Genomic DNA, 13,429 nt, shown 5'->3' with positions numbered 1-13,429 from the left:
GCCTTTAACTCCATCAAAGACCACAGAAGTATAGTATATAAACTCTAGAACTGACAGAGACATGTTGCTACCTGGTCAGTCTACCAAAGTTCCTCTGTAATGTTGGAGCATCCATCTTCAGCCCATAGGCCATAATGTGTCTGGCAGACTTCTCAGTGAAGTAGTAAATTTGAAACTGTCTGCCTGCATTGGTAATTTGTCAGTCATTTTTCTGTGTCTTGCAAAATGTCTGGCAGACTCTTCCATGAAGCAGGAACCCCTCAGGACTGTTTTGTTTTGCAAATTCAGCAGTCACTTTCCTGTGTGTTCTTCATGTCCAGTCTATCAAACAGTCAAGCAAGAGTGGTTTCTTGTGGAAATGGTTGTCTTGCCATACAGAAAGCAAACTCCATAAAGAGTTTCTTCGATGCCCATCTGCTTTCTAAACATAATTGGTGTTGCCAGGGGCAGTTGTATCTCACTCTAATGAAAACCCTAAACCATTTTAAATGCCATATTTTGTAGGTCTTTGAAAGGTTTGAAGAATATCTATCCATCTCATATATATTTCTGTATATCTAGAAAACCTAACTAATATAAGTTTTGATTATTATAGGTAACTATCTATATGTAATCTGTACTTAATTATATATTACATTTTTAAATGAGCTGTATTAACACACTAACTAAATAAGAGGAGAAATATACAAATAACAAAATTGACCTTCAATTTATATCAATAAGTCAAAATCCATACCAATTCAAAGTATTCATTTCTATATCATATTCCCTCCTCCTTTTATATAAAAAGTTTGGTTGTGATCATTAACTACTTATAACCAACCTTATTTAAATGAAAACAAACATTTATAAACAACATTTGGGAATGTGGGCATCATTCTCTCCAAACTGCTTCCTGCTGTTTGAAGTCACTGTTTTGGGAATCCTAAGAAGACCTAGAAACCTGTCCAAATCCTGGCTGTTGTAGTCTGTAAGGCTGTATTGTCTCAGCTGTTTTGAATGTTCTATCACCTGGGCCACTGCTTCAGGGTCTTACTTCATCAAACCATATTAGTCTAGAAGGAATCCACAGCTTTTCATCTTCTGTGGAAACAAGAAAAGAACCTCTTTTCCCAAGTAACATGTCCTTATACTTAAGTTCAGAAGTCAAAGCATTTTCAAATTATGTAAATTGGATTAATCTAGCAGCATTTCTTTTAGTAGTTATTGCTATTTCCTTAGCAGTCAAACAATTCAAAGATAACACAATAGCATACAGTATCTAGACTCTGTGTATTTTCCATCATATACCAGACTGACCTTGAAATCAGAGAGATTTGCTTGCCTTTGCCTCCCAAGTGCTGGGATTAAAGGCATGTGCCACCACACCCCGCTACACTATTTCTTTCCCCCTTTTCTTTTCTCTCCCAAGCCTATGTACATTTTTAAACACACTGTAAACTTTTAGAGGTTTTTATTCATTTGAATCTGTCTTTACTGTATATGTTTATCTTTTTCTGGCCACAAGTCTTTTATTTGCTAAACAACATTGTTAAAATTTAAGCTGTGGCTGTTTTAGCCACTGTCTTTCGAAGATGGCAGGGATAAGTTTACTGCCAGCACTGAGAGCTGTGCTCACCACCTTGGTCTATGCTGTCATTAAGCAGCATGCTGCCAGCTTGGAGATGTGTTCACTGCCATGGCCAGCTGCTTGTACACACCATTCAATTCTTAGCATGGTCTCTTAAAAGATCCCTGTGGTTTTTCTGTTTATGCTTAGTCAGGAAACCTCCCTTAAAGGAGCCACATGAGTCTCTGCTTCCCTTTAGCAAAACAGAGCCTACCTGAGAAAATGCTGCTACCATGAAGCTATGCTTGTCTCTGTTCTTTTGTTTCTAAAATCCCTTTTAAGCTTTTGTCATTCTATGTGGAAATTCATGCTGCATATTGCTGGCACCATTTTGTAACATGAGTTTTCTTGCCTGACAGGTCCTGCGGCCCTTCACTGCCTCAAAGATTCATTCAGACGCTATATTAATTATGAAATTGTTGGCTGGTGACTAGGGTTTCTTATTGGCTAGCTCTATTTTAATTATTAACCCATTTCTATTAATCTAAGTATTCCCATGGGGTCTTCTCTTACCGGAGAAAGGTCCAGGGACATGTTACTCCTCTGGCATCCTACATGTCGACTGCTCAGCATCTCCACAGAGAAGAGAAGAGCCAGAAGACATTGTTTTACAGACCTGGGTTCTTATAGAATTTCTACTTCCTTTTCTAGGAGGCTCCCTGGACATTAGAGACAGGGAGTATGATTTAGGACTGAACATTGCATAGTCATTTATTACCTGCAATTTTGACCTAATATGACTCATTTTTATATTTATAAAACCCTAGGTTTTATTTTTAAGCTATATTTCCTATAATTTCACCTGAGAAATAATATAATTTATGCAATGATTATTTTTACACATGTTTGTGTAGACATGTGAATACTAAGTGAGAAATGTTTTATCCTGGAACAACATAAATATATTTTAGAATAAAATTTCTCTCACTAAATGAATGTAAAAAGATATGATTAATGCAGATGTCAATCAAAATGTGATTCTAATCACCTTATAGGTATGTAAGAATGTATGCAAGGCTGTTCCTGGGGGTATTATTAGATCACCCTTTTATACTTATCTATTATTTATCAAGAGATTACTGTGTCAAATAAACCCAAACCAACCTTGCCTTCTTATATAGCATCAACATTACAAGAACCACATAGTTCTACTGGATCTATGGCTTCAGTGCTCAGAGCAACACCGAAGACAAGCACAAGAATTTGGGACACAAGCACAGCAGTGACCACTTCAACTTTATATTGGAGAAGTAGCATTCCTTCAAACTTGTCCACTCTGAAAGGCACAAGAAACTCACAGAAAGCAGTGAACATCATGGAGGCCACCAGTTCTGCTCCCCATATATCATCTGAATCAGTTGTACCTAAAATCACATTATCTGCCTTGATCCCTGAAGCCACTGGAAAAAGCACTGTTTCTATTTCAGTGAATTCATCTAATTCTACAAGTATTGACACACATAATGTGGCTCAATTAAATAGTACTCTGCTGTCAGACACATCCACAACTGTTACTATGGTGGAAACTCACATGCCTGAAGTGATTTCAACCACAGAACATAATCCTAGTCCTACTAAAGTGTCCTTTAATAATTCTGTCATTGTATCTCCTGTTTCTGTCACCTCTGTCTTCACAGTTTCTAAGGACCCAATCCCTACCAGATTACTTACAACCTCAGGATCTGTGACTCTTTCAAAACCAAGCTCCAACAATGCCCAACTCTCCAAAATCTCACAGACAACCTCTGTTTCCTCACTCACACCAGAAAACAGTATGGAAGATGGGACTTACACAACCCACAACCAACCCATCATCATACCTACATCAGTCTTACCTGAAAAGGAATCTTTCACAACCATTCTGTCCACCATAGAACATACCAGACACTCACCCTCACAGCCAATCTCATCTGAAAGTACAAAGATTGAGACAGGCACGGTTTCTTCCTCAAGGACAGCATTGACAGATTTCAGTACATCTGAAGACATAAATTCAACCACAAAACACAGTCCTAGCCATAGTGAACTGTTCACTATCCCTTATCTTTTTGAATCTAGGACAAGTACCACATCTGCTGACAGCACATCCTTGTCAACCCCTAATCAGTCAACATCAGAAGATACTTCCACTGGAATCTCCACCAGTCTCCCTACCTCTACCATCAGTGCAGAAATAGAAGAGATGGCAATACCCATGGGACATTCTCCAGTTACATCAGATATTTTGACTTACCCAGACACATCCAGTACTACCTCAGTCAAGGACATCCACTCCAGTGGGATGCATACATTTCCAGGTTCAGAATCCATGGTTCCTTTCAATAGTCCTGCTTCAGCCTCATGGACACTTACTTCTGGGAAAGGATCCTTGTCTGCAAATTCCACAACAACACCAGTGGTGGTTTCACGGGCCCCTGATGCTTCCTTGCCAGAGAGTCACAGAAGTTACTCTCCCAATTCTGATGCCTCTGTTTCCACAGTTGCCAAGAATCCAATCTCAAAAGGCCTCTCTCCTATCTCAGGACCTGTGAGTTCCTCTAATCACAGTTTGAGCCGGAGCTTTCAGACAAACTTCTATACTGCACTCATCTCCAAAATCTCACAAACCACCTCTGTTTCCTCAGTTACAACAAAGTCCATTGTGGAAGACAGCAGTACCCTTCACCAACAGAAACATATCAACACACCTACAGCAGTCTTATCTGAAAATGAGCTTTTAGTCACTATCCTACCCTCCTTAGAAGGAACCACACTTCCTACTTCACAGTTATCCCCATCTGAAAATGATATTTTGACACAGAGAACTAACTCATTGACCAAAGCACAGGAAAAGCACCGCACATATGAAGAGGTGTATTCAATCACAGAGAAGAATCCTGGCCACAACGAAGTGCACACTATCTCTTCTCTTCTTGAGCCCCAGACAGCAGCTGTGTTTGAGCAAAGCACATCCATCTCAATGTTTCATCATTCAACATCAGAAGGCACTTCTACTGGAACTTCCACCAGGTTCCCTAGACCTACAACTACCACAGAGTCAGAAGAGACAGTAGCCACCCACAGAGGAAATCTGGTAATGACATCAAATGTGGTGACTTCTGAAAGCATATCAACCACTGCTTCAAACAGAGAGACCCAGCACCCTGGGACACAGGCATTTCTACTTTCAGAATCTATAGGCCATTCTGCCAGTCCTCCATCCCCATCATGGACTCATTCAACTTGGAAGGAGTCCAGGTCTGCAAGTTCAACAAGACCCATACCTGAGGCACCCTCACATTCTTCAGTTCCTGCCAATGGAGACAAATATAGTGTCAGTTCTCCTGCTTCTGTCACCTCTGTCTTTACAGTTGCTAAGGACCCAATCCCTACCAGATTACTTACAACCTCAGGATCTGTGACTCTTTCAATACCAAGCTCCAACAATACCCAACTCTCCAAAATCTCACAGACAACCTCTGTTTCCTCACTCACACCAGAAAACAGTATGGAAGATGGGACTTACACAACCCACAACCAACCCATCATCATACCTACATCAGTCTTACCTGAAAAGGAATCTTTCACAACCATTCTGTCCACCATGGAACATACCAGATATTCACCCTCACAGCCAATCTCATCTGAAAGTACAAAGATTGAGACAGGCACGGTTTCTTCCTCAAGGACAGCACTGACAGATTTCAGTACATCTGAAGACATAAATTCAACCACAAAACACAGTCCTAGACATAGAGAACTACTTACTATCCCTTCAATTTTTGAATCTAGGACAAGTACCACATCTGCTGACAGCACATCCCTGTCAGCCCCTAATCAGTCAACATCAGAAGATACTTCCACTGGAACCTCCACCAGTCTCCCTACCTCTACCATCAGTGCAGAAACAGAAGAGATGGCAATACCCATGGGACATTCTCCAGTTACATCAGATATTTTGACTTACCCAGACACATCCAGTACTATCTCAGTCAAGGACATCCACTCCAGTGGGATGCATACATTTCCAGGTTCAGAACCCATGGTTCCTTTCAACAGTCCCTCTTCAGCCTCATGGACACTTACTCCTGGGAAAGGATCCATGTCTGCAAATTCCACACCATCAGGGTCAGTTTCACTGGCACCTGATGCTTCCTTGACAGAGAGACACAGTAGTCATTCTCCTGAGTCTGTTGCTTCTGTTTTCCCAGTTACCAGGGATCTATTCCCAACAGCTTCACACACAAGTTCAGATCCTGTGACTGCTTACATTCCAAGCTGGAGCAGCATCTCTCAGCCTAGGTCCAACATTGGACATTATTCCCAAACCTCACAGATGAATAAATTGTCCTCAATCACACCAGGGTCAAAAATGGAAGCCAGAAGTTCTGGACCCCAATTTAAATACACCATCATACCTACTTCAGTGTCATCTGAGAATAAAGCAGCTTTCCCCACTACCCTTCCCACCACACAAGTATCCACTCCTTCACCTACACAATCAGCATCATTAGATTATGAAAATATTGGGACACAGACATTTACCCCCCTGACCACACTGACACAAGCTAATATACCTGAAGTATACTCAAGCACAGATTTCACTAGTAGTCATTCTCAAATGTCTTACAGTTCCTCTCTTCCTGTATCCAGAACAGTATCGATGTCTCCTGATAACACAACACTTCCAACACTTCAGCAATTTACACCAGATGATACATCCAGTGGAACGACCAGACTCTATGGATCCAACATTACAGAATCAGAAGAACTATCTATCAGCAAGATTGGGGATTCTAAAGTAACATCAAATATGGTCCTCTCCTTAGAAGCATCACCAATGTTGTCAGTGTCTGGCAATCTCACTAGTTTCAGTCCAACTCCGCTAGTCACAGAGACATCTACGTTTCTAAGCCAAAGTTATGAAGTTCCATCAATTGCAAGTTTTCCAGCTTGGAAAGAAAGCCAACTTTCCATTTCTCCAGGATATCTTCATAGGCCTGCTTTACCTTCCCCTGTTTTATCAACAGTAGAACACAGCACCCCATCTCCTAGTTCTGTGGTTTCTGCCTTCACTACCTCTAGGGAGGCAATCACAACTGAGTTGGGTATACATGATTTATCTACTTCATTTCCAGATTGGAGCAGTAGTATACACTCAAGCCAAGAGACTTCACAGGTCACCAAATTCTCACAGACAAGCTCTGCTTCCTCTTTTAAAGCAGAAGCAATTATGGAAGCCAGCACTCCCATACCCAAATCCAAATCCTCTATCATTCCTGCATCAGTTTCATCTAAAACTGCATTTTCAACAATGTTCCAGCATCCATTGGCAGATACTACAGTTTCTGTTTCACAGGCAACATATTCTGATGCCTCTGGAATTATGACTCACACAGTTTCTTCCCTGAGCCAATCTCTTCCACAAACTATCATTCTTGAAGAGACTACCATTGCTACAACACACAATACTGTTTTTTCTCAGTTGCCCCCAAGCATGACTACTGGCCTCTCCATTTCAGAATCCACAGCAACTGACAGAATCTCCACAAAAAACCCTCCTTATTTCTCAGCATCAGAAGACATCACCACTGGAAGCATTCCCAGACGCATGAAAGAAGACTTAAACACCATCTTTGAGGCAGGTAATTCTGGGTCTTTATTATATGAAAAACTGTCCAGAGACACTGCAACCACTATTACTATGACAGAATTTGCTTCACCAGAACATCAAACACCTCCACATTTAGCATTGATATCTGAGCCCAACAGTTCTGCGGAACAGTCACATGTAAGTTCTTTACCCAAGGAAAAACACACCTCTTCAGATTCAACATCTATTGTGACTGAGAAAACCACACCTTCACCAGTTACCTCTACATCACAAGCACAAAATGTCTCTTCCCTTGATTTTCTGTCTGCACTTGTAACTTCTATTCAAGACACAACCTCAACTGGAAAAGACAAAAATGTAGTTTCTGAGAGCATCTCAATCCGAGGTGGAGATGCCACAGGGCTTTCAACTCCCAGTCCTTCATATGACATAAGAAACCTAAAGACAAGTCACATTTTCTCAAAAACCCCAGCAAGCAGAGTAGAAACTAATAGTCCCAGAGTGCATTCTCAAGGTACTATCCTAGATAATTCATTCCTATCAAGAATAACAACTATAATTATGACCTCACAAAACAATGGGGATGTAACACTTTCCACACCGACATTCTTATCTGAATCTGCACACAGTGAAACTCAGAAAGCTTTTCCCCTAACTTCAGTAAAACAAGAATTCACCATGCCTGAAGATATTAACTTGATGACAAAATCTAGTTCTGATCTTTTCACAGTGCCCACTAGGATCTCCACTGGGCTTTCAAGAACAGAAGCTAACTCAACTGATAGACTATCTGTTTCAAGCTCTGCATCCTTCACAAAGACAACAGACATCTCCATGGGAAATACTCCCAATATCTCTACACTTTCTGTCCCAAACATTGACATCAGTCAAGTAATTAATGCTACAGAATCATCCAAAATCACTACTCTCTGGAATACCTCAGGCACTACTGCTGGTACTCAGGTCCTTTCAACTGTAACTCAGACTGTTCTCCATCCAGACTCGATGCTTCTTCCCAGCAGTTCTGAGTCACTGTCATGGACTGACTCCCCATCCCATGAAGCAACCTCCTCTGTGAATTCTGAAGAACTGCATCAGACAACATCACATTTTCCTGCTACTTCCACATCAGAAAGACAAAGTCTCTCCTCTCCTGCTTCAGTGGCCTCTACATTCTCTTCTAAGGAAACAACTACAAAAGACACAAACTTAGCTTCTCTTACAACATTGTTTCCAAGCTGGAGAAACAGTGAATTAGTCACTTCAAAGGACATCAGGACCTCACAAACATCTCATATGTTCACCAAAACTGAAATAACTAGTGTGGACATAACCACTCCTGGACCCCAGTTCCAAAACACTGTATCATCTGATCCTGTTTCACCAGATGGGACTGCCTCTTCTTTGTTGATATCACCAACAAAGACTTTACCTTCTTCTGCTTCCTCTCTATCACCACAGAGTTCAATCTCTACTTCTTTACCTGAGATGTCATTTGCCACCTCTGAGTTCTCCAAGACAACAGACACGCTGAACAGAAGCTTGGAAACTGGAACAAGTTTGCCTCCAAATTTGAGTAGCAACTCACTTGAAATATTGGGCTTACCTGAAGTTACTACTGATACAGAAAAATTTAATTCTTCTTCAAAATACAAAGTAACCAGCATGAAGACTGTCAGTACAGGACATGAGCTAAGATCTTCTGTACCAACACTCCCTGAATCTTCCAGGGATACTTCTTCCTACATTTGGGTGACTTCTATGTCCACTTCATTGCCTGCCTATTTAGAGACTACTAGATCTGATTCTGAGCAATTTTCCCATTTGACTTCTGGATTGAGAGACACTAGCATGTCCCTACAAACAAACAGACCTTCAGCTCCTGTGTCTACTCTCATTTTGCCAAAGTCTGAGACTACTGTCACTGCTGCTATGAACATATCAAGCCCATTGCAGACTGCATCTTCAAAGTTTACTGAAATTCCAGTAGAAACAGTCACCATCTTACTTCCTTCTTCAGCTACTGCAGAGTCTACTATGGCAACATCCTTCTCAGAATCCAATTTTATGATTCCTTCACCAAAAAGTACTCGTGTTCCAAGAACTAATATACTACCTTCAGATGAAACCACTTTTATTGACACAACAACCCTTTCTCCAACAGAAGAATTGGCCTCATTTGCCACAACCAGCATTTCAAAAGGCAACTCAGCTGTGACCTCGAGCAGTCCTCATTCTATAATACAGTCAAGCCATGTTGATGTTTTGGTTTCCACTATTGCAGAAAAACTGCCTTCTTCAACTTCTACACCACTGCCCTTTTCTGATTCCACTAGCACTGACTTTACAGCCAGCACAGTCCTCCATGGGATTACTCCTTCAGGTAATTTACAAATGGACAATAACAGTATTGTTATAATGAATAGCAGCATGCAAGATTCCATGATTATGTTTGAACCTTGAAGCCTAGAACTAATCCCATCAAGACATCATTATCACCCTTCTTGAGAAACATAATGACTGAGCTGAGTATTCTGACTTGGGAAGGGGGATGGTGCTGTTCAGGTTCCTACACATTCACCCAGGTTGATAAGTAAGAAACAACTGTCCCTGCATTTCCATTCACAGACTGGGGAGGATCATAGGCAATAGCCCTTTCCTAAGAGGTAGAAAGAAAGTTAGTAGTTCATTATTGCATTCATATTTATTTATGATTACTACTGTTAGAATTATTAAATCATACAAATTATACAAATTAGTGAGATTCATGCTCATACATACTGAAACAACATTCTCATCATTCCACTTCCTACTATGAACTCTTCTCACTTTCTTCTCTATCTTCTAAATTCCTTCTACATCATTTGTAGTCAGTTTTCTGCTTTTAGGGATTTTATATGTTTCCACATAAGATAAAGTCTATGATATTTATTTTTCTGTCTGCCTAATATTGTTTAACTTGATTGTATCTAGTTCCTAGAAATTATTGCTGAGTAAAACTCTATTGTATATACTGTACATTTTCAAATTCATCCAACTGCCAGGCATTGGTGGTGCACGCCTTTAATCCCAGCACTAGGGAGGCAGAGGCAGGCAGATCTCTGTGAGTTTGAGGCTGGCCTGGTCTCCAGAGCGAGTGCCAGGATAGGCTCCAAAGCTACACAGAGAAACCCTGTCTCAAAAAACAAACAAAAAATCATCCAACTATTTAAAAGTATGAATCCTGTTTTGTGAGTTACAAGTCATGGGACCTAGGACCTTGCACATGTGAGGCAAGTGTAATACAGATAGCCTATACCCTCTACCTTCATACTAGAATGTTCTTTAGCAAACATTGGTTGAGCTGCTAACACCAAACACTGAGCTAGATATAGGCAAAACATAGAAAACAAGCAAGCCTATGAGTAATTTCTACAATATAATAGATGTTCTAGTGTGATTGTTAATGATAATTAATAGTGGTGATAATGACAATTAGGCATATACAGCAATTATTTCACATTGTTTCACAAATGTTTTACATCTTTATTGTAATATTATTTTGTGGGTAATGAAGTTGAGATACATAGAAAATTTGATATAATTTTCTCACTATCAAAAAGCACATAAGTGACAGAAGTAAGCTAATAACTAACTCATATGTGCTTGGTGCATGTCTGTCACCCTAGAATGTGAGAAAACCGAGGCAAAAGATCCTGTCTTCAAAGAGAACCAGAGTTAGTGAGGCCCTGTCTGAAAAATCAAAGAGGAAGGGGTATAACTTAGTGCTAGAACAATTCACCTAGCATTCATAATGCCATATGTTTGAATCACAGCACACCCCCAAACAAAAAAATAAGTCAGACCAACCAGGAGTAGGAATTTATGCTTTTAGTCATTAATTTAAATAGGGGCAGTCAAAAAGCTAGCAGACAATACAAGAGATTCTGGCATTACAGTAGTCATACGAAGACAAGATTTTAGAGAGAAATTGTAAGCTTTGTCAAATACTACAGAGAAGCTAAGCTGCAATAAAGTGAATCATAGAGGAGTAGACTTCAGCCAAAGTTACATGGAGATAAAAGGGAGAGATACTGCTTTGGTTTGTTTTGGGAGGTTATTCCATACGAACTGACACATATGCTTTATCCCTAAACAGCATAACAGCATATGTAGAGCATATATATATATATATATATATATATATATATATATATATATACATAGGGAGGCCCTGGCTAGCCTGGAACTTAGTCTGTCAATTATGCTGAACTTGAATTTGAAACAATCCTGCCATAGCCTCCCATACAGCAGAGATCATAGGCATTATGGTACCACTAGACCTGACTAAAAGTAGAGTTTCTACCTTTGAGTTCAACATGCTACTAGAATTAGACCAGAGTCAGAAGGTAAGAAGGAAAAACATGTGATCATGAAAACTGAAGGAATAAAGTACCTGATGATGTGGGAGGGACACAGAAAGCATTAAATACACTAGAAGAGCTTTTAAGGATATTATCATTGTAAGAGAATTAAATTTTCTATCAGATTTCATTTGTGACACAAGTCTAAAAATGTCCCCCAGCAACAGTACTAGTTTATTAGGTATTCTCCAGAGGAAGTGTGTTTGAATCCCTACATAGATAGTTGGAACAACTCATATGAAAGGTAGATATTTGAAATCATTGATTTACTTTATACATTGTCTTTATATATCTCCTGTGGGCCTCAAACTCATGATTCTTCTGCCTCAACATACTAAGTGTTTGGATTTCAGCTCTATAACTCCATACTTTACTTTGGTTCTTCTTGTATTTGTAGTTCATTCATACTCTGAAGAGAAATCAAATAAAAAGATAAGGACATATTTAAGTAAATATAGAAGAAAAAGAGGTCAGACAGCAAGTAATAGGTGGGATTCGATTTATTTGGTAGTGAGCTGCTTTCCATGCACAACTGGTTCCACTCCAGCATTGCATAAGGTAGGCATGGTGGCATACACTTGTATTCCAAGTACTCAGGAACTTGGATACAGGAGGAGCAGAAATTCAAGGTCATTCTCAGATGTGTATCAAGTTTGAAGCCTGTATGGTCCTCATGAGATCCTCCTTTACAAAAGAAAGTAAGAAAGGAGGAAGGAAAGAAGGAGAGAGGGAGGGAAGAGTGGGAGGGAGAGAAGGAAGAGAGGGAATAAGAGAAAAAGAAAAATAAAGATTGAGAGTAGAAAGCAAAGCTAAAAGAAAGGTAAGGCCATCGGATCTGTGTGGTGATATCTTAATTGTACAAATAAAGTCTGTCTGAATGTCAGAAAATGGAGCTTGCCACTAGCTAACCACAGAGGTCTGGAGGTCTGTACAGACAGGAAGTGAGCTAGCTGGGCAGAAACAGTATATAACCAGGGAGTAACAGGAACTTACTTGCTCTCTTGCCTGCTGTGATGTTAAGGAGGTAAGATGTGGCAGTGCTTGCTCCTTTTCTCTGATCTTTCAGCATTTTTCTCTATATCTTACTACAGGCTTTTATTATCTAGACCAATTCATTATGCCATGTACAGATCTGCACATAGACATATGGACAAATTGATACATTTACAGGAAGCTGACTAGCTACTCATCCTGTGTCTCAAAGCCACTGTCATAGACTCTAGAAAAAGACTGAAATGTACTCAATGAAGTGATCTCTTTAGACAGTTCAGTCTTCCTGGAAGAGATACTTACCTATTTTCTACCTAACTCTCATCTTTAGAAACAGAAGATGGCATACAGTCCTACACAGAGATGCCTGATGGAGTTACACATGGAGATGCAGCAGGCCTGGGAAAGGGCCCTCTGGCTTCTACATCATTTGATAGCCCTAAAGGTAAGTTCTACTGTGATCACTTCAGGGTTAGGACTATCACATTATGGAACGCAAACTTTCAAACAAATGACACATGTCACCTCTCTCAAAAAGGAGGTACATTCTTATATACCATTGTTTCATATCTTCATTTATTCATTTATTCGCTCATACTTTGAGTTGAACACCTACTACTTGTCAAACAGTCAAACACTAATTGTTGTTAACAACCAGAAATTCTGGTGATGAAAAATTCAGTTCAGACATTGTGGCAAGAAAATATGGAGCAAATGAAGTATAATGAATTATCAGTGAAGGTGGGATATGATCTTTCCCATGAAAATTATCAGAATTGATGGGGTTTGATGAGGAATCAATAGGTCAGGAGGAGGGAAGAGCTTAACCTTGAA

At 39.9% G+C, this 13,429-nt stretch overlaps 1 protein-coding gene across 1 annotated transcript in view; it reads left to right on the top strand.

The window, feature by feature from the left end:
• The first annotated feature begins 1,574 nt into the window (after positions 1-1,574).
• LOC113835255 (mucin-16-like) overlaps positions 1,575-13,429 on the top strand; it is a 153,608-nt gene continuing 141,753 nt past the window's right edge. The window contains exons 1-4 of the mRNA XM_035444198.1: positions 1,575-1,692; positions 2,731-6,855; positions 7,099-9,585; positions 12,927-13,040. Of these exons, the coding sequence (XP_035300089.1) occupies positions 1,575-1,692; positions 2,731-6,855; positions 7,099-9,585; positions 12,927-13,040 (6,844 nt within the window). The remainder of the gene's footprint in view (positions 1,693-2,730; positions 6,856-7,098; positions 9,586-12,926; positions 13,041-13,429) is intronic.

Source organism: Cricetulus griseus, chromosome 4 (assembly GCF_003668045.3).
Source record: "Cricetulus griseus strain 17A/GY chromosome 4, alternate assembly CriGri-PICRH-1.0, whole genome shotgun sequence".
Classification (NCBI taxonomy): domain Eukaryota; kingdom Metazoa; phylum Chordata; class Mammalia; order Rodentia; family Cricetidae; genus Cricetulus; species Cricetulus griseus.
Note: the sequence above shows the minus strand (reverse complement) of the source record. Positions and strands in the feature narration are given on the sequence as shown.